The 20,696-nt window shown below is 43.2% G+C and overlaps 1 protein-coding gene across 11 annotated transcripts in view; it reads left to right on the top strand.

Annotated features, from left to right (window-relative positions):
• The window catches only part of CORO1C (coronin 1C), a 73,007-nt gene that overhangs the window by 12,928 nt on the left and 39,383 nt on the right, over positions 1 to 20,696 (top strand). For 6 of the 11 annotated variants that reach the window (XM_023646985.2, XM_023646984.2, XM_070275338.1 and 3 more), the window contains one exon: positions 12,315 to 12,514. The exons of 1 other annotated variant lie outside the window; for it this stretch is intronic. In XM_023646985.2, the coding sequence (XP_023502753.1) occupies positions 12,320 to 12,514 (195 nt within the window). In that variant the 5' untranslated portion in view covers positions 12,315 to 12,319. Of the gene's footprint in view, positions 1 to 286; positions 328 to 2,275; positions 2,336 to 12,314; positions 12,515 to 20,696 lie in introns of all 11 variants that reach the window. 4 more of the 11 variants (XM_023646986.2, XM_070275341.1, XM_070275342.1 and 1 more) reach the window with 2 other exon arrangements.

The following is a 20,696-nucleotide window of genomic DNA, read 5'->3' on the forward strand; positions in this document are numbered from 1 at the left end:
AGTGTCTAGCTTGATGCCAGGCGCGTGGTCAAAGCTCAGTAAATAGTTGTTGAATAAATGAATGATGAGCGCCTGGGGTTAAAGCCCTACTCAGCCTTCGCAGTTGAGTGCGTGTGTTATGTGGCTAACCCTGTGGGTGCTAGTCGCTAGTTCGGTTCTCAGTGAATGCGGGTTTGTTGGGGGAATGAGGACTGCATCCAGTGCAGGACCAGTCCCTGGAGACTTGTAGGCTTTAGGTTATAATAAGGCTCTAGAAATCATTTATTTTAGTTCTCCCACTTTTTAGATGAAGAAACCAACGACCGTAGGACCAAAATGACTTAGTGGGTAAGTGACTGTGTCAGGGTAAACTTGTGTCGTGTCTGACATCAAGCCAGAGTTTTTCCTACTGTAGCTTAGTGTTTGCTTGAGACATTGTCAAGAGTTTATGTTTATTTAATCTCTGCTTGTCCAAGGCATGGGTATTAAAAAGGGGAAGACTGAAGTTCTTCAGTTGAAGGTGATTACTTTGTTTTGTTTTTGGTTTTTTTTGCGGGGGGGGGGGGGGGAAGGGGGGGAGATTTGCCCTAAGCTAACATGTGTTGCCAATCTGCCTCGTTTTTTTTTCTTCCTTCCCCCCACAAAGCCTGAGTACACAGTTGTGTATAGTTGTAAGTTCTGGTTCTTCTGTGTGAGCTGCTGCCACAGCGTGGCTGCTGACAGGTCTGCACCCGGGAACAGAACCTGGGCTACTGAAGCAGAGTGCACCGAACTTAACCACTAGGCCATGGGGTTGGCTCGTTACTTTGGTTTTTGACGTTGCTAGTTTTGCCTAGGACTTGTCTTACAAGGGTCTTCATAAAAATACCTTAGAAAACCCCCCAAGAGACCTGGGAATCCAATAATTTCGTTTCCTGGTATAAGAATATTGCCAAAGGGGCTGGCCCAGTGGCGCAGCGGTTAAGTTCGTACATTCCACTTCTCGGTGGCCTGGGGTTCGTGGGTTCAGATCCCGGGTGTGAACTTGGCACCTCTTGGCCAAAAGCCAGGCTGTGGTAGGCGTCCCACATATAAAATAGAGGAAGATGGGCATGGATGTTAGCTCAGGGCCAGTCTTCCTCAGCAAAAAGAGGAAGATTGGCAGTAGTTAGCTCAGGGCTGATCTTCCTCAAAAAAAAAAAAAAGAATATTGACAAAGAATTATTAAAATTTTATCCCAAGAGAAACTCCATCTGACTAAGTCGTGGGCTTGAACAGTCACACAGTGTGCTTTTTACCAGCTGTTAAGAAAAGCAGGTCATCAGTATAGAAAGAGTATTTCAGAACACAGGCATTGCTAATTTTTAAGTGAGGTTGGGTCAGTCACGTCTCTGAAAGTTCTGCGGTTGGTATGTGAACTCTTGGGACTAATTTGGCTCTTTGAAGAGAGAAGCACAGTTCAGCTCGGAGCCTGGGCTCCTGCGGTGCGCTTGAGGGCCCTGAGTGCTGCTGCCCGCAGTGTATAGGGTCCCGTCTGTTCTCTGGGCAGCTAGTGCCTGCCCTGGGTCTGCCATGGAGGTTCCTTGAGTAATCCTTTTTCAAAGCCCCAGGATGCTGGTGATGAGGCGAAAATTGAGAGATCGGAGGCTTGTAAACGTGTCATCCTTGCACATTATCTCAGGAAAAATCTGCTCTTATTTTAATAGTGTGAATAAAGTGTATTTCTGTCATTGAAGAGCTAGGGATGACCCATAAAGCCTTATAATCTCATGTTTTAGTAACTGCAAAATTTCTGTAACGTCGTTCTTATTTATTATATGTTAAGTAAGGTTCAGGCCCTATCAGGACATCTTTTTGTTGATAATGGGTCTCTAATACAAGTGTGAGAGAGTTAAATTGAGGATTATAATTTTTTGTATTTTGGATCTTTATATGTGGCTATTTTGCTGTTCATATCATTTTTTTTTTGAATTTCAGCTTTATTGAGGTATAATTGACATTTTGTAAGGTATTTAAAGTGGACGTTATGGTGATTTGATTTATATATCTAGGTCATTTCTTGTCAGACTTCATTTTTAGCAGTCACTTTCATGGCTTCACATTCTACTCTAAATCATCAGCGAATGCTTATGTTGATGTCAGGTTGTCCCCAACCTCTTAACAGGTTCCTAAAATGAGGACAGATTTTAAAATGTAAAAGTAACAGTTCTCTTCTTGGAAAGCTTTAAAAAGTATGGACCTGTTCATTATACCTAGCTTTTAGAAATCGTCTTTGATATATAGATTTCCAGTTTTTTATGCATGTCCTTTCATGCAGGTCTCTTGGACAATTGAGTACCTAGTCTTATGGGTGAAACCTAAGGGTTTTCAGTCAGAGGTAAGGTTTTGCTTTCTTTGGCATACCTAATGCTCTCTGCTGTTTGTCTCGTATATTTGAATGCTTATGGCCAGTTTCTTTGTTTCATAAAGCGTAAGCACAATGCTGTCTCATATGTAAAAATTGCATAAACTGGCCAGATGGAACCGTGAGCTGTCAAGGACCCACCCACCCACCCCCGCCTTGAAAGAGCTCTGAGTGGCACTGTTGGCTGACGTGGGAAAGCCAAATTGTATGTATGATGGGGAGTTTATCATTGGAAAAGTATGAGAGTTCAGGGGGTGGAAAGTTGAGTGCCCTGTACTTTGTGGTTCGAGGTCATTGTGTCTCTCTTAGAAGTCCTTTATTTTTGGACGAGTCCCATAATGTCTCTGGGCTGAGAGTGAAGGGCCTGAAATTCATGGGCTGTGGGACTCTTTCCACTCCAGCTTCTGTGAGGACCGAGACTGCACGCTTCTTGGGAGATGTCACTTGCATTTTCTTGTCTTTTCACTCCTAGAAACATTTAAAAACTAAAATGATAATGGGTTATTGACTCAAAACCTAGTCCATTTATATTTGGTATGCCTCATTCTTGGCATTTTACCTATGATCTGGATAAATAATGGGGCGAAACTATTTGGAACGCTGTAATGAGTGTGAATTTTCCCTCTTTATTCCTGCCATTCTTGGTGTAATGATGCATTGAACCAACATCAAGGCTTTTCCATACTTGCAGTCAGTTGTCTTAAGTGGTGAGCAGTCTTTCTAGAAAAAAACTTTTTTTTTAAAGGTTTTATTTTTATTTTTTATTGGTGAGGAAGACTGTTCCTGAGCTAATATCTGTTGCCAGTCTTCCTCTTTTGCTTAAAGAAGATTGTGGCTGAGCTAACATCTGTGCCAGGCTTCCTCTATTTTTTGTATGTGGGACGCTGCCTCAGCATGGCTTGATGAGTGGTGCTCAGGTCTGTGACCCAGATCTGAACCTGCAAACCTCGGGCCACCAAAGCAGAGTGCGCAAACTTCACCATTGTGCCACAGTGCCAACCCCATAGAAAAAATCATTTTGTTCTAAGACCTCAGTGTCATGAGTGGAGTGTGAATCTCTTTGAGCCGTAGCTGCTCTGTATGAAGTCTATTTTGTGTCTGATTTCCTCCTGTGCTTTACAGCAAATGTGACCTGTGGTGTTTTTTCTTCCTTTTTAAAACAACTTCTATTAAAGTAGGTAAGTTAGACATATTTTTTCTTGGCTATCTCATATGTGAATTTGTTAATTAAGGAATTGGATGCAGTGAAAATGATTTGTTAGATGAACTCTTCGAGTATCACTGGTAGATTTTGTTTAAGAAAATTCGAAAAAGCCCAGCCATCTCATATCCAGAAATGGTGAGTGTTGAATTTTTGTATTTAACCGGAGTACCTCCCATATTTGTTTTTGAATGTCTGCTCTCTTGTGAATGTGTATTCTACATAGGCTTACATATTACATTTCCAACTTTTTAAAAGGAATTTTTAACTGTTGGCATTGCCATTTAAATAGCTAATTTTAGGACGTCGTTTCCTTATCTGCTGTCCAACTTGCCGCTTTCGATTCCCTGACGTGTCTGATCTCTCCCCCATTAGAAAGTGCCTGTCCTAAGAGCAGCAGCTGAGAGGGAACGCGCGCTGTCCCTGTTGGGACATTCTGGAGTCCTCCTGCACTTGCTGCTGGCTAGGAAACGTGCTCAGCCTGCTGACCGCTTGAGTAACTGATGCTCTGGGATGGTCTCAGCAAATGTGCCGAGCGGGATTTTGCTGCTAGTAGGGGTTTTCCTGTATGTGTTCCTAGCAGGATGTGTTTCCTTTTGTATGAACCATAGAAGTACATCTGCTGGAATCTTTAAACAGATAACTTCTCAATAAACAGGAAAATGTCAAAATTGTGGTCCTTTTTTTATGAGATCGATGGAAACAGGCAGAGAGAATAGAGAAAATGTGGTAACATTTACTCAGGTGTTTTGAGTGTATTTTATTTGGTGCCATTACAGTATGAGCACCTTGCCTTGTCTACATTATTTTCGTCCTCACACCCAAAGCATTTCTTGTATGGCCCATGAAATAAATTGTCTGTGTGTGACGTGACTTGGCAGTACCATGAGAAACATTCCTTACGCTCTCCTAGAGGTTGAGGCTTAGCAGCTGACTGTAAGATGGAAATTTTACTCTGAGAATGAGTTTTAGCAAACTTTCCTCTGACACTTGTAAAATAAGTCCTTAAACCCTGGCGGTAGACCTAATTTTTACAGCTTGTTCCTGGTTAAGATGTAAAGAAAATTTGTAAAGAAAGTTTTAATTATTGTTTCCTTAGATGACCTGTTAAGTATTGTGAATATTGGTAGTCAGCTTTTAGATTTTCTTTATTTGAAGCTAAAAACAAGAGTATATTAACTACTGATTAGAAATTTATGTGGGATTGTAAATTAAGGCAGCCACTATGGAAAACAGTATGGAGGTTCCTCATAAAATTAAAAGATGAAATACCGTATGATCCAACAATTCCACTTCTGGGTATTTATCCAAAGGAAAAAAAATCACTATCTTGAAAAGATACCCGTGCCCCGTGTTCATTGCAGCATAATTTGCAATAGCCAAGGTGTGGAAACAACCTAAGTGTCCATCAACAGGTGAGTGGGTAAGGAAGATATGTGTGTATATATACAATGGGATATTATTCAGCCATAAAAAGGAAATTCTGCCGTTTGTGACAACATGGATAGACCACGAGGGAGGCGGTGTGAAATGAGTGATGGTGGTCAGAAGAACAGACTTCCAGTTATAAGATAAATAAGTCCTGGGGATGTAATTTACAGCATGGTGACTATAAAAAAGATAAAGAAATTGTAAAAAAAAGTATTATGATAGTTCCTGGGCAGTGAAGCCCTAACCCTTAATCCTCTTTCTTGGCTTTCAGTATCACCTGGAAGCAATGACAGGGAGACGACTGTCCATGTTTCTAAAATAGAGGTTTCACCCAAATCCCGGAGAAGCATTTCATTAGTTAAACCTTTGCACTCAACCTGTTCTCATGTTGTCTTCCACAGACATATCTGTTTGTTTGTTTATTTATTTTTTGAGGAAGATTAGCCCTGAGTTAACTACTGCCAATCCTCCTCTTCTTTTGGGGAGGAAGACTAGCCCTGAGCTAACATCCGTGCCCATCTTCCTCTACTTTAGTGGGACGCCTACCACAGCATGGCTTTTTGCTAAGCGGTGCCATGTCCACACCTGGGATCCGAACCGGCGAACCCTGGGCCTCCGAGAAGCAGGACATGGCGCACTTAACTGCTGCGCCACCAGGCCAGCCCCATATCTGTTTTTATTACAACGAAAACCATTCTAGAATAGCCTTGGTCCTGTCTGAAGTATAAGTAGAATGATAAATTGCATCTTTTAAGGCCTTAGGTAAGGTTTGTAATTGTCACATTTTGTGGAAATTAGAAACCACATTGTATTTTTCTCCCATCTAAAGTCACTTTATTTGGAAATTTGTAAACATTTGTTGGATTTGCTTAATGAATGACTTATTGCTACATTGTCTCCGTCTGTTATAAGTCATGTGCCACTTAATAATGGGGACATGTTCTGAGAAATGTGTCGTTAGGCAATTTTATCATTGTGCAAACATCGTAGATTACTTACATAAACCTAGATGGTATAGCCTACTACGCACCTCGGCTGTACGGTACTAATGAGACCACCGTCGTATCTGCAGTCCGTCATTGACTGCTCTTTATTATACGGTGCATGGCTGTGCTGTGATGATCCTCCAATTGCAAAGAAGAGGCCCTATGCAGTTTTAAGAATTTGTACTTGAAAGATCTAATGAGCAGGGTACCCCTTGCCCAGGCAACTGCTAATCTACTTTGTATGTCTATAGGTTTGCCTGTTCTGGACTTCTGTACGAACGGAATGCTGATAGGTGGACTTTTGTGACTGGCTTCTTTCGCTTAGTGTAATAGTTTTCAAGCTTCATCCAAGTTGTAGCATGTATTAGTACTTCATTCCTTTTTGTTACGAAATAATATTCCATCGTATGGTTATATCACTTTTTGTTTTTCCCTTCATCCAATGGATACCCAGCACAGGGGTTGTTTCCACCCTTTGGCTACTATGCATATGCTACTATGAACATTCATGTACAAGTATTTGGTCGAATACCCGTTTTCAGTTCTTTTGTGTAAATTCCTAGGAGTGGAATTTCTGGGTCATCTGGTAACGCTCTGTTTAATCATTTCAGGAACTGCCAGTCTGCTTTCCAAAGCAGCTGCGCCATTTTACATTCCCACCAGCAGTGTATGAGGGCTTTGATTTCTCTGGATCCTCTTCAACACTTGTTATTCTCTAACTTTTTGATTCTAGCCATCCTAGTGGATGTGAAGTGGTATTTCATTGGGGTTTTGATTTACATTTCCAGAATGATTAATGATGTCCAGCATCTTTTTTTTTCTGTTTTTGAGGAAGATTAGCCCTGAGCTAACATCTGCCGCCAATCTTCCTCTTTTTTTGCTGAGGAAGACTGGCCCTGAGCTCACATCCGTGCCCATCTTCCTCTACTTTATATGTGGGATGCCTGGCACAGCATGGCTTGCCAGGCAGTGTCATGTCTGCAACCTGGGATCTGAACCAGCGAACCCTGGGCCGCCGAAGCAGAACATGCGCACTTAACTGCTGCGCCACGGGGCCGGCCCCTGCAGCATCTTTTTATGTGCTTATTGGAATTCGTATATCTTCTTTGTCAAAATATCTATTCTTTTGCCCATTTTTAAATTGGATTGTCTTTTTATTATTAAGTTGTAGGAATTCTTTATGTATTGTAGATACACGTGCCTTATCAGATATATGATTTGCAAAAATTTTCCCCTATTCTGTGGGCTGTCTTTTCACTTCCTTGATGCGCTTTGAAGCACAAACGCTTTGAATTTTTATGCAGTCCAATTTGTGTACTTTTTCTTTCGTTGCTTATGCTTTTGGTGGCATATCTAAGAATCCTTTGCCAGATCCAAGGTCCTGAGGATTTAATCCTATGTTTTCTTCTAAGAGTTTTATAGTTTCAGCTCTTATAGTTAGTGTTTTTGATCTATTCTGAGTTAGTTATTTTATAGGGTATGAGGTCAGGGTCCAGCTTCTTTTGCACGTGGTGGCTGTTCATGCCCTTGTTGAAAATCTCTTGACTGAAGATGTATGAATTTATTTCTGGACTTGGAATTCTGTTCCGTTGATCTCTATGTCTGTCCTTGTTCTCATACCTCACTGTCTTGATTTCCATTGCTTTTGAAGTAAGTTTTGTAGTTAGGAAGTATGAATCTTCCTAATTCATTCTTCTTTTTCAGGGTGGTTTTGGCTATTTTTGGGTCTCTTGCAATTCCATATGAATTTTAGAATCAGTTTGTCCATTTCTGGGGAGAAATCAGGTGGGATTCTGATAGAGATTACATTACCATCTTAATGTTAAGTCTTATGATCCATGAACATGGGATGTTTTTCCATTTAATTGTGTCTTTAATTCCAGCAATGTTTCATAGTTTTCATTATACAGTCTTTCACCTGCTTGGTTAGGTTTATTCCTAAGTATTTTATTCTTTCTGATACTACTATGAATGGAATTGTTTGTTGGTTTCACTTTCAGATTGTTATCAGCGTACAGAAATGCAGTTGCTTCTTGCATATTGATTTCTTATCCTACAACCTTGCTGAACTTGTTCATGAGTCATAATAGTTTTTTCGTGGGTTCCTTAGGACTTTCTACATGTAAGAACGTGTCTGCTGCATTCAGAGATAGTTTTACTTCTTCTCTGCCAATTTGAATGCCTTTTATTTCTTTTTCTTACCTGGCTAGAACCTGTAGTACATTGCTGCGTAGAAGTGGCAAGAGTGGACATTTTTGTCTGTTCCTATCTTGGGGGGAAAGCATCTTTCACCATTGAATGTTGTGTTATCTGTGTGGTTTTTTTTGAAGAAAATCAATTTGAGGAAGTTCTCTTCTATTCCTAGTTTCTTGAGTGTTTTTATCATGAAAGAGAATTAGATTTTGTCAGATATTTTTTCTGTGTGAGATGATCGTGTGATTTTTTAAAATTTGATTGCTATATGTCACATTATTTGATTTTCAGATGTTGAACCAACCTTGCATTCTTGGGATAAGTCCCATTTGGTCATGGCGTATAATCCCTTTTTATAAAACATGTATGTTGCTAGATTTGGTCATATGTTGCTAGATTTGGTCTCCTAGTAGTTCGTTGAGAATTTTTGTGTCTATATTCATAAGAGATATTGGTCTAGTTTTCTTGTGATGTCTTTGTCTGGTTTTGGTATCAGCGTAATACTGGCCTCACAAAATTAGCTTGCAAGTGTTTTCTCTTGTGTTCTTTGGAGGAATTTGTAAAGAATTTGTATTTGTTAAATGTTGGTAGACTTCAGCAGTGAAACCATCTGGAGTTGGGCTTTGTCAGATGTTTTTAATTCTTATTATAGGTATCATTCTCTTCATTCTTTAGATGAGGAAACTGAGGCTCAGAAAGATTAAGTAATTTGCTAACAAGTGACAGAACTGGGATTTGAATCCAGATTACTTTATATCAGGTACTAGGATGATAACAGTAGCTGACATTTATTGTGTATTTAGCTGTGTGTCTCACCATACAAGGTGCTTTAGCAATTTATCTCCTGCCACAGTCCCATCACTGAGTGCTCATTTAATGTTCACTTCAAGTTTATGTGTGTGGTACCCATTTTCAGATAGAGAATCTGGCACTTAGGAGGTTCAGTGACTTTACTGAACCATGGCAGGAAGGAAATGGTCCACCTGTGCTTCTCCCTCAGGAGGCTGCCTGGCTCTGGAGCCTGCCCTCCTCGTTGCGTTTCTCTGTCGTGTGCAGCAAAGCAGCCGTGCCACATGTGGACAGCTGAGCTCACTCAGATCAAGTTCCACCCTGGATTGCGCGGGTGCACACTGCCCTTCATGCTCTGCATGGACGTGCCTGGCTGTCAGCGCAGTGCTGTGGAAGCCCTGGCTGTTCTCGCTCTCTCTGCTCTGCAGCTAACACTCTACTCCATGGTTGTAGCAAAACAGCCTTTATACCTTTCTGACTCCATGAAGTTAGAATGAAAATAAGTTGTCACTAGGTATAGAAATGAGTTAAAGGGAGTTTAGTATGTAAGTTGACTGGCAGTTTTGTGTAATATCTTTCAATGAAGACATTTGGTGTACTTTACATATTTATATTAATATTCATTTTGTTGGTGAGATTAGATGGTATCTAGCCTATTTGAATGAAGAGGAAAAATTATCTTGTTTTTCAAGGTAGAAGCCTTCAGATGTCCCTTCACATTTAAAAGTGAGGCACAAAAAGCTGACATGATACCTGTGTCGGTGGAGGGGCTGGTTGAGTGGTGGGCCTCACAGAGGGCCCTGAGGTCTGATCTGCAGGGTGGGGCAGGTGCTGTCTACACCTGGCAGCCAGTGTCCTGGGTGTTCCAGGTACAGGGCGCTGGAGGAGGCGCCGCTGTATAGAACCAGGTTGTCAGGGTGGCACCTGCTCATACCTGTGTTCACCTGTGCTGGGTGTCATCCTGCCAGTCTGGCTTCTGCTCGGCTGGGTGTGGGCCAGTCCCCTGATTGTGCAGCACTGAAGGAGGGGATCTTGGTGTCAAGCTGCTCCTGATTTAGGTTTTCAGTCAATTTTCTCTGCAGCTCCTCTCCCACGTCCCTCTCTCTAGACACAGTTTGTCTTCTGAAAGCTCTGGGTGTCACTGTGAGCCTTGGCGTCCTTCTGAGACACTCAGCTGAGTGGAGAACACTCACTGTACATGTGTGTGTTAGTTTCCGTCTTCTAAGATTTCCTGGTCACATTTGCTCTCTGGTAGCCTCCTTTCCAGTGTCCTTTGGTGTTTATACTTATTTTTATTCCTTCACTGTCATTTTATTAGCATTTCAGGAGGAATGGAGATAAATGCCATTTGTCTTTCTTTGGTAAATTATCTCTTCATGTCCTTTATGTAGTTTTCTATTGGGATTTTCATGTTTTGGATTTGTAAAAATTTATGCATGAAGGATAGGAACTCTGACATATGTTGCAAATGTTTCTTCTTCCCTGCTAACTCGCTGTTGAAACACTTTCTGGGAGGTGCTGGTGGGGAGTCCAGCTTCTGCTGACTTGTGCAGATGGTCGTGTAGGGAAGTGGGTCCTGAGGCCAGCCGCCTGTGCATGGGCTTTTGTACGGATGTGCTCTTCTTAGGGTTTTCCCTACCTCATGGGAGCTGTCTTATCTCCTCGTGTTTGAGAAGTCTTCATACTGTTTCACAAATGAAGAACCCTGGCCAAGTGGAAGCAAATCATTTGCCATCTTCTCTACCAAGTACTCTAAATGCTTGGTCCTGGTAGTCAGCTGGAAAGGTCTGGCAACAGCTGGTCTGAGGAACACGGTGCTCAGCTGTCTGCCAAGGATTTGTTGCCTCAGTCCAGCCACATGCCCCAGGCTCTGGAGAGAGGCCACTTTTGCACATGCCTGGGAAGGGTAGAAGGAGGCTCTGGCAAAAATAAATTCTCTCCCTCTGCTTTTAGCAGTGGGCCCCGAGCCGTGAGGAAGGGAATTCAAAGGAAGGAGTTAGCACCAGCCCACCACGTGTCCCATTTGGCACGAGTGGACAGGTGTTAGACCTCCTCTGTAGGTGGGGATCAGGAGGGCTGGTTTTCAGCTGAGTCGTCAAGGTTTGACCATGTTCCATTTCCGCTTATGTTTTCTCTGGGCTCCTTCTATCCTAGCCAGTATGCACAGAATGTCCTGTGTTAGCAGATAGGGTAATTCCACTGGGTGCGGTCTAGGAAAGCTCATTCAGATGGGACCTGGTGATTCTGCAGCACAAAGCTTGCAGTGCATATGTCTGTTGGAAGACCTAGTGGAAGTTGGAGTCAGAAATTACCCATGAGGAAGCCCAGCAACACCAACTCGGTGTCACTTCCCTCCCCCAGGGCCCCTGGTTTATTGGGAAGTGGCTGTGGTGAATGATCAACTCTGACGTGAAACCCCATCCTGATTTCGTTTCCCCTCCCTGAGTTTTTCCTTTCCTCTGTCCAACTGCTACTGCCCTAATCATTCCAGGCCTTTCTCAGGCCTGGTTTATTGTCACAGCTTCTTAGCCCAGCACCTTGCTTTTGGTTTCCCCTGCCTGTCCAGTATGCTACTGCCAGACCTCTTGTCATCCTAAATATCACTTTTATCACATTGCTGTCCATTTAAATCCTTGCTACTCTTTCCCGAGACCTGGCTTTTGACCTGTTGGCTTCATTAGTCAGGCTCCTGGTAGCACTCAGCCCTGGGACTTTGGTTCTGAGTTGCTCTCCTTCTTATTCCTGTCTTGGAAGGCTCTTGAAGACAAGGGTGGCGGCTTATATCTCTTGAATTCTCCACTACGCGTAGTTGGTCTTGTGGACACACTCGTGAGCAGGCACGGTTCTCAGACAGCAGAGTGCTGATGTCTGGGGAAAATGCTTAACACTGAAAAATTACCTTGGCAGGCGAGGGAAAAGCCACAGTAGTCTAACTTTTTTGGGCAGGGGAAGTCTTCAGCTTCAAAGCTGCCAGATCACTTCACTTTGTTGTTTTCTTATCTTTGAAAGGAGAGGGTTGGAGTGAATTATCTTTCAGTTCCCACCCAAAGTTGAAAGGCTAATTTTCCTTCATTCTTTGCCTTGATCTTTCTCCTGAAATTAAAACTGATGAGCTGTTTCTGGATCTTGAATTAGGAATTTTTCATTTCTTTGTAATTCTTTCCCTGACGCATTTTGCAGTTTTCTCTGGGTATGTGCTGCAAGAGGAAATTTGGATTTGCCATTTGGCTATTTTTTAGGAGCAGACAAAATGCCATACCATTCTGTTTTTTTCTAGTTGGAGCTTTTCATTTGTAAAAGTACAGTTTTCAGTTTGGTGCATAATCTTAACATAATTTTTGCCTTTCTACAGACACGATGAGGCGAGTGGTACGACAGAGCAAGTTTCGGCATGTATTTGGACAAGCGGTGAAGAATGACCAGTGTTATGATGATATCCGGGTTTCTCGTGTGACCTGGGATAGTTCCTTTTGCGCTGTCAATCCCAGATTTGTTGCCATAATCGTAGAAGCGAGCGGGGGAGGAGCGTTCCTGGTGCTCCCTTTGCACAAGGTAAGTCATTTGGCCCTGCATGCTGTTAGATGCCCTCTGGTAATCTCTGTTTATTCCACAGTGGATTGATTTTGGAGATTAGATAGTTCACTCAGAATTGTGCGCTGAGATATTCGACTCTGATGTCATTCAAGTTAAGTTCCACGCGCCTTACTGACCACTTCAGTTTTTCTCTAACAGAGAATCATTAAGCGGAACGGTGAACTCTGTTCTGGGCGTGCCCTCTATGGATGAAAAGATTGTTATAGTGATGCCGTGAGAATGGGCAGGCACAGGAATTTGATGATTTGGTTAGTAATCATCTACTTTTCACAAAAGTTTTTCCACAAAGTACAATTTTAAAAACATGTTTTTAAATGGGCAGAAATTTGTAAGATAATTTGTAAGATAATCTCTTTTTTTGTGAGTCATGAGGACTGAGACTTTTGGTTTTTTGAACGGTAAATAGGAAAGCTCAAGAAAATGTTCCAAAACAATAGAGATTTCAAGTCTGGATAATAGTAAGTTTCAGCGTGGGTTCTACACAGCATTAACAAGTGGTAGAAGTGAAAGATCTTCGCTGACAGTGGCTCCCTGTGACTTTCAACTTCAGTGGGCTTCTTGTTCCTCCCTTCTCCTGACCTTGTCCTTCCAGAGAGCCCTTTCCAGAATGGAGGAGAGGGTAGGAGATTGGTGATTCTGACTGTTCTTGAGTATTATGGATGAAAATCGGTACTTGCTTTAACAGGAAATTCCAGAATTGCAGATAGTGGGCTGGGGGATGCTGTGAAGAGAGCCTGGAAAGAGTCGTTTTCTGGTTAGCTTTTAGGAGGAAAGTAATTGTGGCGAGTCCTGAGCTTGAATGATAAGGGCTCAGTGGTGGAGAGGATGCAGATGTTGGGCCACAGGACAGCTGTTTCCACTCTGCTGGGAGGAGTGGGTCTCCCTGAGTGTGAGCCCTACATGTTAGGGGTATGTCACATCATAATGGACCATGTGATTCTGAACAAGTCGTTAGAATAAAGTAAATTGCAGTTGAAGTATCATTTCCCATTCTATTGTGGTGTTTTTTCCTCAGGAAAACTCTCACTGGGAAAACTTCCATTTCTCTTGTGCTTTTGTTTCTCTCAGATGTGCATGACTAACTCACTTTATTTTAACATCTGATTTTTGCTTTAGTGGCAGGATCGATGTGATATTACACAATAAGACCATCTTGCTATAGAAATAGGCGATGGATGTCTTTAGGGAACAAATTTGATGGTTTTTCAAATGTACTTTCTGATTGGCAAAGTTGTTGATCATCTTTTAAAGGAGAGTCTTTTCATTAAATTGAAATTTCATTTTACTTGGATACGTTGATTTCCGTGGAGAAGATTGCTGTTTAGTGGCAAATAATGTGGTACATTGTTAGAACTGCACTTACATGGTCTTGGAGTGGGAGTTGGAATTGAATGCCAGTTGCATTTGATCTCCACAGCTTTTTAGTTTATTTGTTCACCAGGAGCAAGGAGCATTGGAAACTTGACGTTTCAGTCGTGGCTTTTCTGGGGCCAGCTGAGAAGATACCTCAACTTGTCAACCAAGATCAGGCGCTGGAGCACCATGCTCTGTTTTGGAGTTCCGAGCTTTTATTCCCCCTTTGGTAGACTGAGGGATAAATTTAAGACACTTTTTGCTGCAAAGATATGGAATAAGCCAATTAAGAAGCCCCAGATACACTTTGAATGGCTGGTGATCCTCTGAGTTCAGACAGCTGTCTTCGAGTCCATGGCCACAGAGGGCTCTGAGCGCACCTCTGCTTTTTCGGCGCGTGGGGAGCTTTGAATTTTACTTGTTCCATTTAAGGGAGACCTGTATGCAGTTCCTGAGCTAAGTGCATCTTATGGTTTGGTTTTCACTTGCATTAAGTGGCCTCCACTTAATAAATAGATTTTAATATTTTGTTCTCTAACCAGCTGTATGGAATTAGGATAGAATAAGTTGCTTTACAAAGTATCGTGTTTGGATGAAGTGTTGGTATTTGAGGAGCCTCGAGGGTCTTTCTTTCTCAGGCTGTGATACTGTTTGTGTGGCTTTGCTCTTAAATATTAATTTGTTTTGGAGGAGGTGACATTAGTGTAAACCAAGCCCTGTGACAGCCGTTGGAAATAAGGTCAATACTTGGGGTTATTGACTTTTATAATTGACGGGTGCCCATATACTCTCTGGGATTTTGTGTACTAAAGTGTGTGTACTTAGGCCTTCGGGGCTGTGTGCCATAGAGGAAAGAACACAGGTCTGGGGATCAGGGAGCCGGGAGTTCAGTCCTGGCTCTGTCACTGACTTGTAGGGGGACATGGGTATGTCACTCTGTCCTCTGCTTTGGGAAAGCGATTCCTACAACTTCAGCATCTTGGCAACTTTGAAATAGTTTTATAATGAGGTGCTGCTTTTGTTTAAAAGCAAAGAAAGACCAAATTCCCACATATGATATAAAGTGATGTGTGAAATCACGGTTGCAGGAAATGATGCTCTGGGTGTGGACTGGGCTCCAGCACGTGTCGCTCGCAGTCTGGGATTACTCTACATATGAACTTTAGGAGATGGGTTTGGTTTTTAATAACAGTCTCCAAGACTTCTGGTAACGTTTCCTTTTTTTTCCTGGTTATACACAGGCATGTGATGCTGCTGGGGCTGTCTGTATTAGTATTGAATATGCCTGTATTGATCTTAAGATGTATTGTGACTCTTTCAGAAAGGCTACGATTTAACAACATGGCCTTCCATGAATTTGTCTCCACAGCTAGTTGGTGTCAGCAGTAAATAGGGCTTATTATTGCAACCTCTTGAGACTTGTGGTTAGATTCTCGGAGAGTCATGGTCCTGTCTTCCAGGACGTAAAATCAAAAATGGAAAGAGTAGTAGGGACAAATACCTTAAGACACATATTCAGCAAGAGGTCAGCTTGGGAAGGAATGTATGTTTATTTCGAGCATCTGGTTTATGAGGTTTTTCGGCAGATTTTATTAGAGAAAGCAGGATTCTAAGAGGTCGCTGCTGGAGGAAGAGGGAAGTACTCAGCCGTGAGGTGGGGTGAGAGAGATTAGCGCCTGTGATTCTGGCTTTCTTTCTAATGCTTCCATCAAGCCGGGGCATGCCATTCTGTCAGGACTTCTCAAGGTGTGGCTTAGTACATCTTCTGACTCGTTGGTCTTTCACAGGCTGAATCATAGCAGTCTTGCTGAACAGAAGTTGGCTTTGTGGTTTTTGCTATAATGATTCCCCCCCCACAACTGCACAAGCTGCCTTGTCTCAAGAGCACACGAGATTCAGCCCCCTGTGCACTCTCCTACCTGGGCATGAACAAGCCTCTCCTGTGTGGAGTAGCCGCACTCGTGATGTGGGACTGAGGCATTCCCATCCCCATCATGAACCACAGTGGCTCATATGAATACACCAACGTTTGTGGGTGGGTGTGTGTGTGTGCGTGTGCATGCACACTGAAACTTCAGATCACAGTGAACCTGTAAATCCTAATTTAAACAAATAAGGGTGGAAGGAGTTGGTTAGTATTGTATGCTCTTTATCTCTTAACCTTCCCTTAGAAGGAGGATGCAAATTGGAGGGCTCCTATACTCTGTAATTGCTGTCTCCCTCCCTTGACTGTTCTTGCTTTGGGAGTATTGGAGTGATGGCTAATTTCGTCCTCCTAGTAATTGCCTGGGAGAGCAGCTCTGCTCTGGGCCATGATGGGCGTGGCCAGGTCTCTGTTAACCCTGTGGGTCAGTATCTTCTTGCTCTCCTTCTGGCTCCTCTGGTATAGCTGTGCAGTACCTTCTTAGACACAGTTGTGTTTCTCCATTTATTTTAGGAATTGTGTGTGGGAATATTTGGGATCTTGCTTTATTTATGTCTGTGAACTGTCTTTTCAGCTCATTTTTTAGTCTTTTTCAACTAGGGTTTTGTGAAAGAATTTAGCCCTACAGACAGTCATTTCAGTGAATATTTTCTTCTCTCAAGGGTGGGGCATAGCTATTAGATGCATAGGAGAGAAATTAATTCATTACATACATCAGCTGCCTTAGGGCATTAGGGCTCAATTCTCTCACAGAACACAGGTTGACAAGGGCTGCTTTAGAGTGTTTTTTCTGTCATGTTTATTGAGGAAGAAATCTGGGTTCAGTTCAGTCAGTATTCTGAACGTCTCTTACTGTTCAGTATCCAACTCAGATATTACCTCTGATTTGCTGTGACAGTGGAAATCATCCTTTGGGTTCCTTAGCTGCTTGTCCATGTCGCCAGTACCACAGGCTGCATTGTCACATTGTATTATAATTATTTTCTTAGCCACTTAACAGATAAGGCGAGGGCAGTTAGAATTATATTTATGTTGATATCTTGACATTCTCTTGGATGGAGTATGCAAACTGGATGGCTGTTTGTATGGTCTCCCTTGATACAGGTTCTCCAAAATCTGGCCTTATTCTATGGTGGTAGCAGCCTCCAAGATGGCCTCAGTGATTCTCACGTGCTTGTATTCTTGCCCTTGTGTGATTGGTTCCCGCCCACATTAAATAGGGCTGACCTGTGTAACCACTAGGATATGGTAGGATTGATAGAGTGTGACTTCTTAGACTAGGTCATAAAAGCATACTGGCATCTACTTTGTTTCTTTTGGAGCCGCCATGTTGTGAGGATACCCAAGCAGCTCTGTGGAGAGGGCCATAAGACCTCCTACCAGTAGCAAGCACCAGCTTACCAACCATGTGAGTGAGCCATCTTGAAAGTGATCCTGCAGCGTTGGCCGACACTTTGACTCAAGAGAATCCTGAGCAAGAACCACCCAGACAAGCTGCTTTGGAACTCCTGACTCTTAGACACTGTGTGAAATAATCAATGTTTATTGTTTTAAGCAGCTAAGTTTTAGAGTAACTTTTTAAGCAGTAATTGATCCCTAATACATGTATTTGCAGAATATAGTGGTTGACTCACAATGTTAGGTCACACGATGCATAAATAAATGCGTAGTTCATAATGACCCTAAAGGCTTTCTGGTAGTTTTAAGCACTCTTTCCATCTCTCCTTTAGAAAGTCTGAATAGGTAGATAAATACATATAGATATTTAACATGCTTAACTAGATCTTAAATGAATAATTGAAGGATTTTGTGCAGTAGCAAGAGAAAATTATTTTATATGGCAAGATTTGGTTATCCTGTGTTCCAAGATACTGTCATATAATCTAAAAAATGTCTTAGAAGGTCATAGTCGCTGTCTTATGTATAGCTTCAAACTACGTTGCTGGTTTTTGGGAAAAAGTCTAGAATGTTAACATTGATGGTAGAACTAAGGGTGATTTTTATTTTCTTTTTTATAATTACCTGTACTTTTTTCAAAATGTTTTACAATGAACTTATTACATGTAAAGATTATTATTATTATTTTTTTAAAGATTTTATTTTTTTCCTTTTCCTCCCCAAAGCCCTCTGGTACATAGTGGTATATTCTTCGTTGTGGGTCCTTCTAGTTGTGGCATGTGGGACGCTGCCTCAGCGTGGTTTGATGAGCAGTGCCATGTCTGTGCCCAGGACTCGAACCAACGAAACACTGGGCCACCTGCAGCGGAGCGTGCGAACTTAACCACTTGGCCGTGGGGCCAGCCCCTAAAGATTATTTTTAAAAAGTATTATCAGTAATATTACTAGAGCACATAGAAAGATCTAACTGTTTAAACTTTAGTGAAATCTAAAACAGTACTTTAAAAAATCATATTCATTCACACACATACTCATTTCTTAGACATTTGAGCGCCTGCTCTGTGCCAGGAACTTTGTTGAGTTCTTGCTCTTAAAAAGCTTTGATAACACTGACCTTGATCTCTCCAGTGGGGAGCTTTGTGTGTGCATAAAGTGCTCTGACACGGCGGTGAGAGATGAGTTCCAAGGGAGGCTCCGAAGTCAAGGGAGACACCACAGAGAAGGTTCCGTTGGAATTCGGTTTCTCCTGTGTGTAGGAGCCGGGGATGAAGCAGAAGGGGCCCAGCCAGTTTGCTGAACAGATGAGTTAGACCAGGTGCTGTGTGCCCGGGAGCATGAAGCTTGGGTGGGAGCCACACTCCTTCAGATTCCTGGCTCTCTGGGCGCTGAGATGGGCTTTTCTAATCCTGGAGAAATGAGGTGTTTGATTGAAGGGGGAGTAAGAGGAGCGGAAGGATAGCTTTTGGGGAGAAAAACCACACATTTCTTGGCTCTTTTTTTTTTACTTCATTTCAGTGTAAATAGTAGAAATTGGTGTTTTCCTGATCGTTGTATGGAGAAGAACCAGAGTAAGCAGTGCTGTTCGACATGTTGGGATTGTTGGTATAGAGGGATCGACATAGCACCTTTCCTCTGCTCCCTCTTCAGGAAAAGGCAGTGACTTCACGTCACATTCATAAAAATGAGACTCCACAATGACGTCAGAATGTGCTGGGAGGGTCCCTTTCATAAGTGACGTCTTAGTTTTGCACGTGGTGTAATTGCTGTCATACTTCTGTTCGTACCCTGGTTGCACAAATTGAAACTCAGATCGAGTGATTGCCCAGAGCTGTGGAGTCCTTCATGGATTAGAACCTAGATCTCTGAGTCTTTATTTGGTTTGTACATGTATATTTTTGATTAACATTTTTCCCCCCACTGAATGTGAAAGATTTTTTGTGTGCAGAAACTGTGGTCTAAATGGCGCTTAACTGTTGGCGTTCTTTCCCTGGAACCAGAGGCTTAACAACAAAAACACTAGCTTGTCAGGGCTTTGGTTCTGCCAGCTCAGAGAGCTGTCTCAAGGTTTGGACAGTACTTGGTCTATACCATGCCTTGTGAGGAAACGGCGACAGTGATGAAATCGCAGCAGTTCCCATTGTTGAGGGCTTCCTCTACGTGCCGGGCGCCATGCTGCTAAGTGCTTTCTTTCATGGACCAGCTCAAGAGCGATGGCAGTCTCCTGATGGCGCTTTTCTCTGTGCCCCCAGTCACTGCCAGCACCTGCTGGATTTGCATCAGCCACATCTCCCCCTTACTGTACACCCCGACAGGCAATTTCCATTCCCACAAATAGCGGGGCTCCATTTTGCTCAAGGGTAGCAGTGCCAGCCGCCCTTCGTACAGATGTGGACATTGGGCACATGGTGGCTTTGGTGTGATGGGCAGAGATTTCATTCAGTGCCAGTGTCCTGATGTGTCCTCGATGCCCATTCACTGCCTCCTGAAATAGATGCTGTCTGATGCCCTAGTACCTTCAACTGTCAATTGTATGGACTGTGAAAGGCTGGGAGGCAGGGTAGGGGGATGGAGGATGCAGGGGGAGGGCGCCAGGTGCAGAACAATGACTTCCAAATTGTGTCACGAGCTGCCAGCCACACGAGCACTGCACGGCCTCATTACCACATGAAGTGCCACAGAAGGGCCTTTTCATTTTCTCCCAGTGACTGTGTTTTCCACAGTCTTGCTGGGGTGGGAGGGGTGCACCCTACTCACCCCCAGTTAACAATGGAGCACAAAGTCCTGGCAGAAGGAACCTCACAGTGTACCCTGGGGCTATTTTTGATTACAGTGAGTGGCTGTGACTCAGAGTGTGCCCTGGCAGATGACGGCTTCCACCCTCCCCTGCCCTCCCCTCCCCTCCCCTGGAGATGAGCGGGCGGCCCGTCCTTTGTGCGTTTCCTCAGCCGGCTTCTCCTGCTGCTGCAGTTCGCTGATCTGTCCGCAGCAGCCGGCCCGCAGGCCTGCCGGCTCTGACAGTGCTTTTTACCATATATGGCCATCAGAGCTGGCGCTGTCAGCCGGCCAGGATAATTTCCTTCCTCCGCTTTGATTGGCTGCGCGGCGGCGCTCAGAGAATGGTGGGATCTGGGAGTGTGTGGCAAGGGAAGCCACTGAGTCAAGTGCAAAGAACGTTTAACCCTTTCCTGGTTTTCTGGGGCGTGAGTCCGTGCTGAGCACCCAGGCAAGTGCTGCTGCCAGAAGCCCTCAGTGTATAAACGCGACACCCCAAGTCTGGGGAAGCAGCGAAGAAAAGTCTGCCGAGTAGACATGGCTCGGAAACAGACGCAAGGGTTAATGGACACGTTTCTACATCCCGATTTGTCCAGAAGCCTTCTTATAACCATATGTAGCAAATTTTCTGTTCCTGCCAAGCTGACTATCTGTGCTAGTTAGGGGTGGGGCCTGAGTTGAGTCCAGGGCAGG

This window comes from Equus caballus, chromosome 8 (assembly GCF_041296265.1).
Source record: "Equus caballus isolate H_3958 breed thoroughbred chromosome 8, TB-T2T, whole genome shotgun sequence".
In the NCBI taxonomy this organism is placed as follows: domain Eukaryota; kingdom Metazoa; phylum Chordata; class Mammalia; order Perissodactyla; family Equidae; genus Equus; species Equus caballus.